This window comes from Plectropomus leopardus, chromosome 1, assembly GCF_008729295.1.
Source record: "Plectropomus leopardus isolate mb chromosome 1, YSFRI_Pleo_2.0, whole genome shotgun sequence".
NCBI classification, from domain to species: Eukaryota; Metazoa; Chordata; class Actinopteri; order Perciformes; family Serranidae; genus Plectropomus; species Plectropomus leopardus.
The window spans coordinates 12,240,934-12,257,639 of record NC_056463.1 but is presented as its reverse complement, the minus strand read 5'-3'; the positions used below and the strand labels follow the sequence as shown (position 1 = coordinate 12,257,639).

The window sequence follows — 16,706 nt, the reverse complement described above, 5'->3', positions numbered from 1 at the left end:
AGTTGAAAAAGCCAAGTTTTTATCTTATCCAAAGTGAGCTGGCACTGTGGAAGTAAACAGTGCAATCCTATTTGACAAGGCAAAATTGGCTGCGCAGATGCTTGAGAGAACAAAAATATCAGGTGCTTGGGGTTATCTCTTGGGAGAAGAGAAATTAAATCAAAGCCACAACTAGCCATACCTCAACCAACTCATACAAGGACAAGAGCAAGCATTATTAGTAATTGCTTTTTTATTTGATCTTTTCATCTTTTTTTTCAGATAGATCACAATGAACACAGCCTTTAGACAATAGCAGTTGAAATAATCCATACAAATGAATGTCTCTGGTCTTTTCACCAGTTGCCCATTGTAGCGTGGAGCCCGATGCTATCAGTGTGGGCTTTGGGAGGGAGAGGGGGTGGGGGAGGGGACGACAGTGACAAACATTGGGTGCTTGTTTTAACTAACCAAAATGACATGTTGTCTCTATGTGTGAAGCAGTGGCCGTCTGGGTGCGTGTGCACCTGCATCGGTGTGAGTCAGACACCAGAGGCGGTTAGCCACATTCAACAAGGCTCAGTCCTAATCACTTGGTAAAACCAACAGTCTCAAGTGGGCAAAAATAACCCACTCTAGATTTGAGTAATGCACTGCCAACAGTGTATGATGCCAACAGTGTGTAATTAGACAATAATGAGAGGCCTTGCATTATGCTCAATCTCCTACTATGTGTTGACCTCAGCAGCAGCAGCAGCAGCAGCAGCAGCCTCTGCTCTATTAGACACCAAATAGCCTGAGAGAGGGGCCATGGCTTTAAAGAATACCTTCCATCCACTGGACCCAGCTCATTTCCTGCGCACAGTTTGTGAGTGTACAGACAGTTGCCGGGGCCAGGGGAACACCATTAGAGGGGACAGCACTTGAAGATGTGCCTGAAGTGTGACAGCGACTGTTTTGTGGTAGCCAGACTGAGCAAAAAGACGCAGGGTGACCTCTTGTTGAAATTAATGCCCAAATAAAAGAGAGACCACAGCGGTAGAGGTTTTTGAGTTGAATCTGTAGCACACAGGTAACAGAAATTAAATGAGAAGAAAGGAATTGTTTCGTCAAACAATGAGGGGCATGAAAGTGAATCGAGCACATGCACCGAGTAGAGAAAATGCTTGATCCGGCATGAAGACTGAGCACAATGAGATAAAAAGAAAATAAAGCATGAAGAAAAGTGTGGAAGTGTCACATTTGTCTGGGTCGTGTTTCGCCCTCTCTTTCAGCCTTCGCTTTACCTTTAAGGGACTATGCATTTAAATGAAAGGCAGTGTACTGCTGAAGTGCCTATTTGTATGAGCGTGTGTGTATATGTGTGCCTGCGTGTGTGCGCGTGCATTTTTGTCAGGATCACAGTAGTAGTGCGCACTTTGAACAGTACATTTTAACTGTTTGTATGATGTGAACGTCAAGCTTTGCTGCTTGATTCATCCGTGATATATGAGAGATAACAAAAAAATCTCATTTAAAAATAACCATAAATATTTTCCTCACTCTGTCAAATCTTCCAAGCCCTCTCTAAAAAAAGGCTCTGCCATCTCCCAGGATAAGAGCAAGGGTAAACCGAAACCAAATACTTTACAGACGAAAGAGAGAAGAAAAGCTAACAGTTACTTTGCTCCTTGGAGGCGAGGAAAGCAAACAGCTGAAGAGGAGAAAAGTAAGCAGATGAATAGCGAAATAAAAAAAGATGGCAAGTAGGCAAAAGAGTGGCAGGATGACAGGAAAATGTCCAAACATGTACCTCGATTAAGAAAAAAAAAAAGGGAACAGAAATACCAAAATACTCCGCTGTGACATGTCTGCAGGACAGAATGTGTTATATCTGCTGTCAAGATTCCAACTCGGCTCAGAAACACTTCACAGTAAACACACCGGGAGCCATATGAAGTCACTGTTCCCTCTCATGGCTGTGTCTTACATAGATTTGGTGATTGTGTATTTTTCCAAAACACATCTAGTCTAATAGCCTACTGTTCTGCTTATTTTACCGTCAGAGTATATTAGAAAAAGCACCTCTCTTATCTCAGAGAGTGGCCGAAATGTGCCAAAATTTTTAAAAATAAATGTCTGTATCTTTTTTTTTTTTTTTTTTAAGAAAGCCTGAATGTGAAGACACTTGGTTATATAAACCGTGTACCTAAACATCTAAGACATCAAATCCAAAGTAACTTCAGATAGAATTTCAGATGTCAAGTTTCTCTGCAAAGTATGGGAATTCTAACATGTATCGAGAAGAAGTACATACATAAACAACACAGACTGCTGAAAAAGAACCTCTTTTGGTCCTTAATAGAAAATGCACATTCTGGTGGACCAGGGCTTTAGAAGCAGTCACAAGCTCCACAGATACAACAAGCTCTCCGCAGAGACAGTAAGGCAGTTTTATGATCACCAAGGAAACCACTCCACTTTCCATATGGCAGGTTTCTTTTTTGGAAATAAAGTAAGAACATAATGAACACAAGACACGCATACGTTATTGTTAAAGAAAATAGCTGCCCTGTAAAAATCTGCTCAGTAAAAATATTCAGACTGTTATCTTGTGGTTGTTGCTTTTTGTTGGTTGGTTTGAATTGTATTCTCAATCAGCTGGCTCATTAAGCTTTCAACAGTTATTGTATTTGATCCAGCTGGACCTTCGGGTAAAAAGAGGCGACATCTCAAAAGCACTGAAGCCAGCCTGCAAAGACGCAGAATAGAGAGGAGAGAAAAAAATAACACCAACAAAAACCCAAACTAAAGCAAACTCACAGAGTTCGACAGCTACTAAGGCAACTTTTGCCAAATACAATATAAGCCCATGTATATTGCAACACAACTATATATTAATTTAATAAAATACACAATATAGCTTTTGTACACATAACAATTTGGCTCAAATGCACAGAAATTGCAGTAAAATCAATAAAAATATGTCAGTTTTTTTATGTAAACACATCTAAATTGGATACATTTACACATATAATGATATTATGTATAGTGATAATGTGAAGGGACATTTTCTTGTTTATATTTTTGGATATTTGTCTTCGAAACAATGGCAGTGTCCTTTGCAGTTCTTTGAGTTAATACCCCCCGTGCCTGACCTTAACTCAAGGACACTTTTTTGCTGAGATTCCTCATTTCTTTTTTTCTTAAAAAATGTATAAATATTTTGTTAATATTTGGACACTATACATGGATTCATACATATAGTCATCTATATAACCATATAGATATCATCTTTTCACAGTCGAGGAAAAAATGTCCCTTTTTATACAACTCATGATTGCCTTAAGGCATTGTCACACACATGATAATTCACTGTACACAAGGGACTGAAAGCTGATGATGTTTGTGTATAAGACAATTACACAGATGGCCAGTTGTGTGTAAGCGTTAGTGTGTGTGTTTGCGTGTGTGTCAGTGCGTGTGAGTGTGTCGGCGCAAAGTGTAGTGCCCATGTGTAAAATGTGTGTAAAGTTGGTGCATGCAAGTACACCAGTCAGCAACATGAATGTTTAAATAGAGGCGTGAGACAGACACAGCTTACACATGTGGCTACAAATGACAGGTGAAACATGGTTACACTGTTAATAATTCTCCTTCAGCGTAGCATTTAAGCCCCTCCGTCCCCCGAGTCCATAACCAAACCCTGCCAACACAAGCCTGATTAACCAATCTCTTCATGTTCAGATACAAGATCCATCACACGTTAAACACCTACATTAAAGTCAGAAAAGATAAGGTCGTTTTGTGTATTTCAGTCTGTCACCATCCCAAACAGATTCAAATTTGTTTCACTGTTTCCACATCGATTGTCATGTCTGACCATAAATAGTCCTTTTTCATTCAGTTTTATATGGCCATCACACATAACAGAAATCCACCTACACACACTTAGATATGTAGGATTTCACGAGAGACCATGAACAACACAGTTATGAGCTGGTGGGCACTTAGATAATAGCTTGCGAGGTGCCAGAGGCATAAGCCTCTGCAATTTGCTTAAGAATCCAAAACAAAATAGTTTATAAATTCAGCAGAATTCAGATGTTTGTTACCCAGTTCCTCTTTGTTGGGAGGGATCTTAGCACCAAAACTGGCGCCAAATGACTGACATAATAAATGTTCCCATCGTCCGTCCAGTGTCGGTACTTTTCGACAACAAATACAGTGAAAAGAGCTCTTATCGTAAGAGCCATTTAACCTTTTTGATTTGTTTTGGTGTCAGTTTTGGCATGAGAGTTTTTTGGAACAGCATATTCCTCTCTCTACATCCATACTTTTTTTTGTTGCTTGTGTCACTTCCTGAGTGTGCCAGTGGCCTCACTTCCTCTGCAGTCCTGCAATAATTTGTCGATGTCCCTCACCACCTGGTCAGCGTCCATTCTGTCACGGCTCGCGTCGGGCTCCACCTGCTCCAGAACACACTCCATTTCACCTGCTGCCTCTTGGCTGATCCTGGAGCGGGCCTCGGCGAGCACCTTGGCCACCGGGTCTGAGGGAGGCAAGGGTGGGTAGACCCCCTGGTCTCTGGTTTGTTTGGTTGGTGACAGGTACTGACCGTCAGGAGGCCCGTAGTGGCTGGAGCAGGTGGCTGGAGGAGGTTTGCCTTCAGCTCCGTCAGCTGGGCTTTTGACTGAAGAGCAGGGAGACATGGTGGAGCAACCCTTTGTGGGACTACCAGAGGCCGAGGGTACCTCTTGGAGGAGTGGACTGAGGGCACGTTTCGCCTTCAAGTAGGGCTTGACATTGGCGACCAGGATGGTGTGATCACGCCTCTCTTTTCCAAACGTACAGAAGGTCTTCTTGCCGTTGGGGTTGACAGTCTCATAGGTCTCCGTCTCGGGCACAGTCTCCATCCCCGCTGGCACAAACATATTGTTGCGGTAGTCGACACCCTCCGCCTGGTTTCCTCCAGCGGGGAACTGGGGCATCCAGCAGCGGTCAGAATGACCCAGTACTCTGCACTCTTCCGTACAATTCACACAATCTTCATCTGCAGATGGAAAGAAAGGGAAAGAAAGAAAAACTACATCAACCATTGGACTTCTAAAAACTAACTTCTCTCTCAACTCTAAACAGACAAAACACAATGGCAATCTGAGTACTGTGACAGATCAGAAACTGAGAAAGACACTAGCTGCCTGGCCATAGAGACCGGCTGACACAGGCAGACCTGGCTGCCTAGGGGAGACAGACTGTATCAGCTCTGTCCACAGAGAAAGGTAGAGACAGAGCAACATTTCCTGCTACAGTGTAGCACATCTTAAGATATTAGAACAAAGTTCTTCACAAAAACTAAATTTAAACTCCAGTATTTTCTATATCTATCTACTTGGAGAAATTATTGTGAGATCTTCGTAGAAGCAGCTAGATATGTTGGTGCATATCAAAACCTGAAAAAGAGTCAACCGACACAACAACACATAATAGCTGGAGTTCATCTCCTTACAGCACCTTTTTAGTATATTATATTATATTATATTTATAATATTTATTTATAACACACACAAACACACACACACACACACACACACACACACACACACACACACACACACACACAGATAGATAAAGATATGCATACAGAGAGATAGACAGACCTGTAAATTAAATATGTATAAATAATGCATGAATGTATGTAATATGTGTAAAATTATGTTTTTTTCATTTTATTTTGTCAACTGCTTTGGCAATACCATTTTTTGTTTATGCTAATAAAGCTATATGAATAGGGTGCCTGGTGGCTCAGTGGATAGAGCGGCGGCCCATATACAGAGGCAGTATCCTTGCTGCAGCAGCTGCGGGTTCGATTCCGGCCTCAACCCTTTGCTGCATGTCGCCTCCCCCTCTCTCTCTACCCCTGTCACACTTAAAACTATCCTGTCCATTAAAGGCAATAAAAGCCCCAAAAAATAATCTTTAAAAAAAAAGGTATTTGAATTGAATTGAATTGAATTGAATTGAAAAGGTTTGGATGGAGAAGAGAATGATATTCATGCCGGTAGTGTTCACAGAGGAGAGTAAAACCACACAGCGAGAGGGTAATAGAATCATAGTGGCATTATAAAAACTGAACTGTACAAAGAGTTGGAGCTCAAATTTAGAGAAGCAGAATGTAAAAAAGGAACAGCCAGGTAAGTGTCCTTTTCCAAACACACATGTAAATGCATACACATGTGCACACATACACAGACTTTTTCCAAGGGACTGGGGGACACCTGCTAGCATTTTCCAAAGCTCTGATCAAGGGGATGGCAGAGCATACAGAAGGGTTCGGGAGGGAGTGAGAGAAAAACAACAACAGTTGAGGTTTGGCAAAGGCATAGTGCCGTTATCATAAATTCATGTCAGTGGGCTTTGAAGCCCTCCCTAGACAGAGAGGCTGTGCCAAATGGCTTGTGCTTCCTCCCTGTGTGTTTGTGCCTGTTTATTTGTGCACTCCTTGTTGTTGTTGTGTGTGTGTGCATGTGTGTATAAGTGTGAGTGTGTGTTCCCCTCTTTCATCTCTATTCAGAGGGATGCACACTCTGGCTGATTATGGGAGTGTTCATGTGTCAAACAGATCCAGAACTTGGTTAAAAAAATAACAATAAAATAAAAAGAGGAGCCCATTTTTTTTCTCCTCTTGGGCGTGAAGTGAAAAATACAGGGGGGGAAAAAAAACGGAGCATCTGTTGTCCCATAAATGGAATTTTTCCATTGGCCGGGTGGGATGAAACCAAGAGAAGACAACCAAGAAGACAAAAAAAAACGACGTGTTCCTAACAGTTAGGACTATACGGATGAAACTGGTACAACTTGTTTCCTAGTTTCTAATCTTCATCCACACATCACACAGTGTAATATATAGTAAGTGGTCAGTTACAACTGACTCTAATGCATTTATTGTGTGCAGAAAGACACTTTGCAAATGCAACTTAACACATTTCAGCAAGCTGCCTTTACAAAGCTCCATCAATGACCCTGTTAGTTAAAGGTACAATGCAGGATTGTTGGTTACTGTTTGTAAACACACTCGCCAGCGAAAGTGAAAGTAAAAGCCAACCCCAGGTTCAGTCTAGTTTGACGCTTTGCCTGGCTATATTTGTGTTTTTTGCTGCTGCGTCTCTTGGATGTCTGCTGCTTGCGGTCACTGGTCACAGCCCCGGGCACAATTAAGTGCTGTCAGGACACACGCCTTTAAATGTCCCAAACACAGAAAATGAGAAGAAAATACTAAAATCAGGCAGAGCCTCTGCAGTAAAAACACATGGCTACACATTTATGAAAGCTTTACCTTAATATTATACCTTTAAAGCAACAAAACTTCACATTGAGGGAAAATTTCAAAAAATGTTTTACTAAAAGATAATAAGATCTTTGTTAATGGCAGAGAACAGTAGTGGTAGGGGAAAAACCAATACATTGTAGTATCATGATATTTTGCAAAGCAATATCGTATCGATACATGGACGCCAAGTTTTGAGTTTTATATTTTCTATTATTATTAATTATTAATAGGGTCGCTTGCTCGACGTGTCCCGTCACTACGTGCTCAATGTCCTATGTCATGTCGAGGGACTAGAGACAGCTCGCCAACATAAATATGACGAAGCAAAAGCTCTGCAACATGCAGTATTGAAATAGAAGATGCACCCTCCAGTTTCAAATCGGGAATGTGGCGGCATTTGAGCTTTCTCAAATCAGAAAGTAATAAAGGTGATAAGATAACCGAAAAGACAAAAACAGCCTGCAAATATTGCAAAAGGGTGTTGAACTACACAAACAGCTAGCCAGCAGCTCCAATCAGCCACGCCTCTGCACGTTCCTCCTTAACAATGACTACAGGGCCAAACCACACTGACAAGCGTATTTGCAAACTTGCTTGGCAAAACTTATCACTCGCCAGTGGGAAATGGCTTAGTTCTTCAAACTCTCCCTCTCTTCTTTCCCCTCTAGCAAAAGCAAACCTTTCCACAGCAGCCACCTCTGTCCAAAGTGAAAGGGTTTTTTTTTTTAACAGCAGGGGACATTGTGATGGTCCAGAAATACATTCATTGCATACTTTGTCTTTTGCATTCATTGATTTGATATGGAATTTAAGTGAGATGAATAGAGGGAAAACTTTATCTTACATGATAAAACAGATGTTGATAAAGTGTTCCTTTGTAGACATATAATGTGACATAATTTGCAGTTGAAAAAAGGCATATAATACATGTTATTGCAATACTCAGCTTATCGTAAAACATTTAAAACCAAAATATTATTGTATCATGAACTAAATATCATGATAATTCAGTTCATTTATGTAACCTTAATTTAACCAGAAAAAAAGATCTCTTTTCCAAGAGTGCCCTGGCCAAGACAGGCAGCAACACAGGCTATAGACACACAACATAGAACAAAAATACAAAATCAAATTATACAACTCCAAAATTAAATAATAAAAAATACAAAAGGAACAAAAAATGAAGATATTACAAGGAAGGACTCATATCCTTTAATGTGGTCCTGTTATTTTCAACCCTACAGAACAGCAGAATGACTAAGAGAAAGCTGGACAGTGCAGCTGCTATCGGTGTAGATGCTGTAGAAAATGAGTATTGACATAAATTCAAATATGCAGCATCAATTGATAAATTGATATTTTTGACACTACAGGTTAGACAAACCCAAGAGTGCAATAAAACAGCAGCATTTAACACAGTTCCCCAGTAAAAAACCAAAGGCTGCTTGCACAAGCTTCTAAACAAATGCAGCAGCTCAAGCCAATTTGCATATTGGTTTTGAGATATGCAATGCATCTCTGCCTATTTGTGGAGCCAAACGCTGCAGACAAACACCCCACTTCCAATTTCTTATAGCGACGCAACACTTGCTCGCTCGCTAAAATACACTTTTCTGGAACAAAAACTGTAACAGAACTGAGGCTGCTTTCTTTGTTAAGAGGAATTAGGCAAGTCTATTCATAGAAGCTTAATTTCAGCTTTGTTGACGTTTGTGTAACCCAGTGAAAGTGTCATAAGCACAAGCAGCAGACGGCAGTATTTGAACTAAAACAGAGTCATAGACTCAGCATTTCAATGCTTTTATAATTAACAGTAAACAGCTTGTTGTCACCTTTTACCTCCTGCTTTGAAAGTTAATGGTTTAAACCTTGACTACTCATGATGAATCTTTTTATTTTGACTTTGGGACCAAAACCACATTATAAATCTGTATAATTTATCTTCCTGTAACAAGTCTGTTGTGGTTTGAAGTCAGAAACCACAGTCAGGAGGTGAACTTTTGATTCCTATAATAATGCAAGGACTGAAAAAGTTCCCTCAGGCTTTGTGTAAGGGTAACATTTCAAGGAGTGAGAATAAGGCAGAGCTGTTTCCACTGTTTTTCTCTGCTGAATGTGAGAAGACAACATGACTGTTACGAGTTGTAAAGACACCCCATCAATTCCATTATCTGATGCATGGACCTTTAAAGCACGGCGAGAGTGCTGCTGTAAAGACCGCAAAGTTAGGACTAATACAATCTTTCACTGATGCAAATGAGCGTGCAGAGTGGCTGAGCTTGAGTGCACTTGGCTGGGCTGTCTTTGCTGTGTTGCGGGTCAGCAGCCTAGATTCCTAAGAGACTGCCCTCCTAAGCTGTAGAGATGAGCTTAACACTTCACAAATGTTTGAAGAAGCCAAACAGCGCTGGCAAAGAGAGCCTGACATTTCCCATGTCGAGGCAGTCATCTGAAGAGGAAATAAGGTGAGCTGGGAAGCGGGAGGCCAGACCACTTTGAGATGGACTGCATTTAAATGGTGCGGGGGTGAAGGAATTCATCTGCACACACTGAAAGGCATTTGCGTGCGTGTGCCTGTGTTTGCGCACGAGTGCTTCGAGTTTTGACTGAGGAAGTACAAACAACGTGTCAAAGCACAAAGATCGATGATTTGGGCGAAAGCTTGTACATAAATAATACAAACCCAAATACACTCTCCAACCAGAACACGCCATGAATGTTATTCATCACCCAGCCACAAAATATAGACCCTATGTGTAACCAAGCTTAAGACAACCACTGCCTTTCACACGGCCAGCCTGCGTGCATTCCAGACACACACAATTAACTAGGCTCCTACGATGTCTTCATGCTCTCAGAGGTGATTGTCCATTCACCGTGTGCATATTAAAGCATAAATAATCCATGCAGACACATTTCCCTCTATTTAGTTGGAGGAAACCTCTGATAGATTATTCATGTCTCGGCTGCACGTTCAACCTTGAGGCGTTCTCCTCATATCTATGGTTAACAATATGACATATGAGAGCAAGGGTGACATTCATCTCCCTCCCACCCTCTTTCTCTCTCTCTCGCTCTCTGCCTCCCCACCATGGCTGCACCAGCTCTCTGGGATGGGCAACAGGAGCCCCCACCAAGGACACATTTGCCTGTGATAATTTGGCTACCAGGGGCGTGCTCAGTCGCTGCCTCTCCAGTTTCCGCTCTCAGCTCTATGGTCCAGGATAAATTACACCGATGGATGCACTCAAACATGCAATCATTTGACACAATTTGATTCACCTCTCGGTCAATGGCTTGATGTGGTACAATGATGGAGCACACTAATAATCTGCTTTATTCATTATGTTTGAATATGCAGAAAATCATTTGGAAAAAGAATCAAATTACCATATTGGCTTTACTAAATCTCTATCACTTAAAGGGATACTTCACCATTTTCTAACCAGCTTTGTCTGAAAATAATAATGTGTGTAGAATGAGTAGATGAACTGTTGTAAACTTCCCTCTATCTAACCAGTGCCTAGATACGATGACGCAAATTGATGCAAAACATGTCTGCTGCTCAAAGCTACAGGCTGTACTTCCACCACGGACACAAAGACACAGATCGGGAGACAGACCCACTCCTCTCTGTGTCTCTCTAAAAGTCAGGCCGAATTAAATGGTAAAACTAAGCAGAGCTGATCAAAAATAAATCAAGATTATGTCATTGCACAGCCTATTTCTTGCCTGAAATGGTTTTAGAAATGCATTTTAGTGCTGCGTTTACCCAACAGAGGTTCTGTCCAGCCACGTTCATTGATGCAGCCAGGCAGCGAATCACACAGAAGTGAAAGGTGGCTTTTGGTGTTGGGATCTTACTGCGAAATCACTGAAAAAGTGGCAGTATTTTACAACTTTGTAATGAGAACGAGCTGGTTTAGCTGTAATAGCTTAGTTTGTAAACAGGAAGTGGGCACCATACTGCTTCCTGCACAGTGAAAACCAAGGCTGAAAAAAACTGAGATCCAAAGGCAACACTAAGCAGCACTTATCAAATATAAACAGAAACAGCTTGAGCTGTTGTTTTTTTGGTCTGATGCGGCACAGTGCAATCTGGTAGTTGTAGCTTTTCTCTGTTTTCTCTGGTCATGTAGCACCAATTTCAAAAGTTAACTGCGCCTTTCTACTGCATACACAGCCTAGTTCTATTAAAAGGCCGTTCCTCCAGCAGTGATATAGTTTTTTTAGCACCTGCTTATACTGTCCAGTCACTTTATGTTTTATGTTAATATCCTCTTAGCAGATGGCCTCCATTTATCATTTTATCTTTTGTGCAACATCATTGCTTTCATTTCTCAGATAAAATTATTTGTAAGTATTTGTTGTAAAATCAAAACCCTCGAGATAACTCGAACCTCAAGATATCAATCTGTGCTTACAACAGGAACACAGTATTTTTTATCTCTCAGTGTTCACTCTTTTTATCAAGTTTGCAATCTTGGGCAGTGATATTATATGGCTGAAGAAAAATTTGTCCTTAAATCTCATCTTACAAACGAGCCTTGAAGAGGACAGTACATCTTATAACTACACTGGCCCTGAACCAAATGGGAACAAATGAAAACGACAGGGGACGGTGCAATGATATGCAGCAAGGATTTTAGATTAGTCAGTAGAAAGCGTGACCAAAACATCTTAGACTTCAGAGAGAAGAGAAGAGGCAAGTCTCAGCTTCATTTACAGGGAAAGTGTCACTGAAACTCTGATGGAATTGCCCGGTCAGGAGGCAGACACAGTTGATGTTTGTATCTTTGCAGCCCTATTGTAGACACTTGACCTGAATCCCTGATTGAAATCAGATATTTATTACGCCTCTATTGCCAACAAAAAAGTTTAATTAACTCCACACTCTCTTTTGTACTTGTGGAAGCTTTTTTTAACAGCGAGCAGCCAGAGCTATCTTACTACCTCTGGCAGGGTTAATTGTCTTGCTTTAGGGCAGGATAGCAAGACTGGGTACCAATGAGTTAGATAGGACAGCTATGTAGCTGCCAGTTATCTTTACTGCTACGAGCACATGAAACAGATATAAAAAGTCACTAAGCTGCCCTCAGAAATCTGAGAATGACAGAAAAAGGACACACAGTGTCAAAGAAACCTTTACTAATTCAGCAAGACTCTTAATTCAGCAACATTGCAAAAAAGAATGAGGAGTAAATGATCTGGATTCACTGTGTCATTTGTCAACATCAGATACTGTCGTTCCTCGTAATGACACCCGGGCTGAGATAGGCCAGTGAAAGCATAAGATAGATGAATGAAGGATTTGTTAATTACTTTCGGTACCAATGAGGTGCGTTATCTAAAATGCAAAAATCAGTCCCTACATGTATCTCTTTAAAGTGACTGGGACATTTTAGAAGCTGTTCTTGCAGAATAAATTAGGAATAATTTGAATGAGTAATTTCAATAAAGAATTCAATTTAAAAGCAGAGGAGTGCATACAAAAAAATGTTAGACTAGACAAGGGTGAAACAAAGAGTGAAACAAAAAGAGTCTGTGACTATGTTTACCTACATGCTAATGTTCCACTATTAATCCAAATATGACAATGTCATAAATGGAGGTGGGTGGGGTGGTTGTCAATTGGTTAACCTTTCTATCTAGTATGTGTCCCTTTTTTTTTTATCATACCCATGATTCTTTTTTCGCCTCAGCGGCAGTTCGAGTGGTGGGGTGGATAATTGAACAGTCGATCCAGTCATTGATCAGATCAATGGATGAGAGGAGAAGTTACTGCTAAAGCAAACTTTTAAATTCAGTGTAATTAACTATTAAGTTTCATTTTCACTGCACCTGGCATTCTCCTGCTCCATCTGTGCCCAGAGTATGTTCTGTGCTCCGACAGTGTGGTGCAATCAATAACCAAATAGTATTTATATTCTAATAGCACTCCTAATGAACAATCCAGCTCCAAAAATATATAATCAATATGTGGCGGCAGATGTTTTAATCGTGGTGGGCCACAACGAATAAATGAATGTGTAGGAAACCCTGAAAGAGGGGGTCTGTGTTTGCATGGTCCAGTAAGTCAACCACTGACAAAAGCAGCTCTAGCCATTGTACTTTGATATATTTTAAAGTGATAAACAACATGTAAAGGGACATTAATATCTATGTGCAAAGCTGCATGTAAATAGGAATATTAGTAGAATGTTAATTTTCATTAGGCATGTACAAAGATTAGTAGGAATACTGTCTTTTTTTGGAATAAGGGCAAAAAACTGGAATATTTTGCACTTGGCATTGCGTGTAATGGCTGCCCAATATATTCAAAACACAAGAAGGCAAGGGTGAAATAATAGAGAACTACATCTATTGTGCATTTAATTTGCATTGTATATTTATCCCCTGTACATGTCTCTGTCTGTAAGCGTGACCATGAATGTGCATGTATGAGTTTATTTTAACTACTTTTTAGAGCCCGATTTACAATGTTATCCTCTCTGCTTTCTGTCGGTCGAATGCGCTGATCTTAAGCAACTAGAGCATGAGCCTTTGTTGTGTAGCTGGTGGATTTACAAGAAAAGGAAACTATTATTGGTATCTCATTTTTCAACCTACCCTTTTCTAATACTCCTTAAGGAGCACCATGCAAGTGCAGATGCAACAGAAAACTACACAACAAACAATTGGAGGTGGTGATATATACCCTCTCTCTCTCTCTCTCTCTCTCTCACACACACACACACACACACACACACACACACACACACACACACACACACACACACACACACACAATATCCACTATCACAGTTCCACTTGGTATGATTCACAGCCCAGTGTCCACTGTAAAATGTCAAGATGGAATGAGGTTGATATTAAAAACTCCAATAACCCAAAGGGGTCAAGTATAAATGCTGAAGAAAAAAAACCAAAAAAGTAATACAGTTAAAGTCAGTGGACTACCAAATTATGTGTCCTTGTGCCATTTAGCTCGTAATCATATACAAACAGCCACATTTTTATCACCATCTCATATCAGGAGAGTTATCAGTGTTATGAAAAGCTCCCGCAGCCATCTCAGCATCACAGTAACAGAGAAGGTGCTTCTTCTACTGAGCCATAAAATGCCTCTCATCTCTTTCCAAATTGAAAAAAAAGAAAAAAAACAAAACAACGCCTCTCTATTTTCCTTCCAGAAAAAAGGCTTTCACTAAATTAACACTTAATTAACAAGGGCCACGTAAAATCACACACAGGTGGGCAAGAAGGCACAGGGCTCTCCCTCGACACTGATTAATAGAAAGTAACTGGTCACCATTTCTGGAATCCTCGTTTTCTGTTTTTTTTTTCACTCCTCTCCTCTATTACATTTCTCAAACTTTCAGAGTGGAAGCTTCCAGTATGGTGCATGAGGGATGTGCACCTAAACCTGTGAGTGTAAAAGTGTGCCTGTGTATCAGTGTGTGTCATAAAGCATGGTGTGATTTCCCTAAACACCCTTTTCTCCCTCCAGACGCCTGCCCCCCTGGCCCTACATGCCCATCCCTCCTCGCTTTATTACCCAGCCCTGTGATTAATGTCCCTCTGTCACACACTGTGGCTCCTGTGGTGGGAGGGAGAGAGGAAACAAGAGAGAGCTGTATACACACAGACTATTGCTAGCAAAGCAGCAGCAGCAAGCTGAACACACAAACTCATGGTGTGGTACATTGTTTAGTAAGTTCAAAAAGCTACAAACAGAACAATTTAGCATCCATCATAGTGGTGGTGAATCATTTTACCATCATGCACACCTGGCTAGTCATTAGACAGCCCTACGAGCTGCGACAGGAGCATATGAGAATGGAGAATGATCCAAGATAATGTTTGTGTGTGTGCTGTGTATTCGTGGTTGTGTTGTGGTGAATATCCCCCAACCCACCCAAGGTGGACAGGAGGAAAGGCAGCTGACGAATTGCGCAGAGCATCTGTGACAGACCATGACTGCACCTGTTCACCTGAGGGAGCTCACAGTGTGTGTTTATGTGTGTGTGTGTGTGTTATTGTGTTTTTAATCTCCTCGCCTACTGCTATCTAGCCCAGCTGATCCGTGCAAACCCCCCTCCACACATTCTCAGCCAATCAGGGTGACTAAATATTTGAACTGCGCAGATGAGAGAGTCTCCACTCTGACTGTGCCTAATGTTTAGTAAATATCTTATGACTTCTCAGGTCGCCACTCTACCACACAAACATTGAGTCTGGATGAAAACAGAGGAATTTTTAGATTTTGTGTTTGAGGGAATCAGTTTAAGAGATGGATGAGGGGGCCACCCCAGTAGCTCCACATATAAAGGTTTGATTTAAATTTGACCTGGGACAATATACAAACCAATTACTGCCACAGTTGAATGCCTCTGCAAAACTCTCAAGTTGCAGTTACATATCTGTCCAGATTTATAGATTGTCGTGTGTTATTTTCAATTGTTTTTGCAGAACATTATGGTGTCACAGTGAAGTTGACCTTTGACCTTTGGGATATAACACATCATTACTTAATTGTTTTCTTCAATTAGACAAGACTGTGTGAAATGCTGTCATGATCAGTGTATAAATTCATGGATACTGGCCATGTTTGTGAGCGGACATTTTTGCCAAATTATTATTATTGTGTTTAAGAGAATGAAACAGATGCAAGGTTGCAACGACCTTGACTTTAACCTGAGACCACCAAAGTCTAACTAATTGATCCTTGAGTTTAAGAGGACGTTTGTGCCAAATTTGGAAGAAAAAAAAAATCCTCAAGGCGTTCTTGAGATGTCATATTTACGAAGTTGAGACAGATGCCAGGTCGCAGTAACCTTGACTTCTGATCGACAAAATGTAATCAGTTCATCCTTGAGTCCAAGTGGATGTTTGTGCCAACTTTAAAGAAATTTCCTCGAGGCACCATCACCATTAGGTGAGGATGACACACATGCAAAGTTACAGTGACCTTAATGTTTGACCAACAAAATGTAATCATTTTATTCTTGAATCCAAGTGGACATCTGTGCCAAGTTTAAACAAATTTCTTGAAGGCATCCTCGATTTATCCCATTCACAGTGACTTTGACCTTCCATCATCAAAATCTAATTAGTTCGAATCGATGTTGGTGCCAAATTTTAAGAAATTCCCTCAAAGCATTCTCCAGATCCTGATGTATAGTAAAAGTGGCCTTAACTTTTTATGAAAATGAAATCAATTCATCTTTGAATCCAATTAAACATTTGTGCCAAATTTGAAGAAATTCCTTCAAGGCGTATCTGAGATATCGCATTTACAAGAATGAGATGGACCCAAAAACATGATGCTTCCAGCCATGGCTGTTGCTGGCGGTAAGGCATAAAAAAGAAGCTGTAAATGAATATGGTATTCACTGTGGAGGTAGATTTTACAGTTGCC

At 40.7% G+C, this 16,706-nt stretch overlaps 1 protein-coding gene across 3 annotated transcripts in view; it reads right to left on the bottom strand.

Annotated features, from left to right (window-relative positions):
• Positions 1-284: 284 nt before the first annotated feature.
• Positions 285-16,706, bottom strand: part of pcdh17 (protocadherin 17) — a 73,448-nt gene continuing 57,026 nt past the window's right edge. For all 3 annotated transcript variants that reach the window (XM_042492722.1, XM_042492732.1, XM_042492739.1), the window contains exon 5: positions 285-5,011. In XM_042492722.1, coding sequence (XP_042348656.1) covers positions 4,314-5,011 — 698 coding nt within the window. In that variant the 3' untranslated portion in view covers positions 285-4,313. The remainder of the gene's footprint in view (positions 5,012-16,706) is intronic.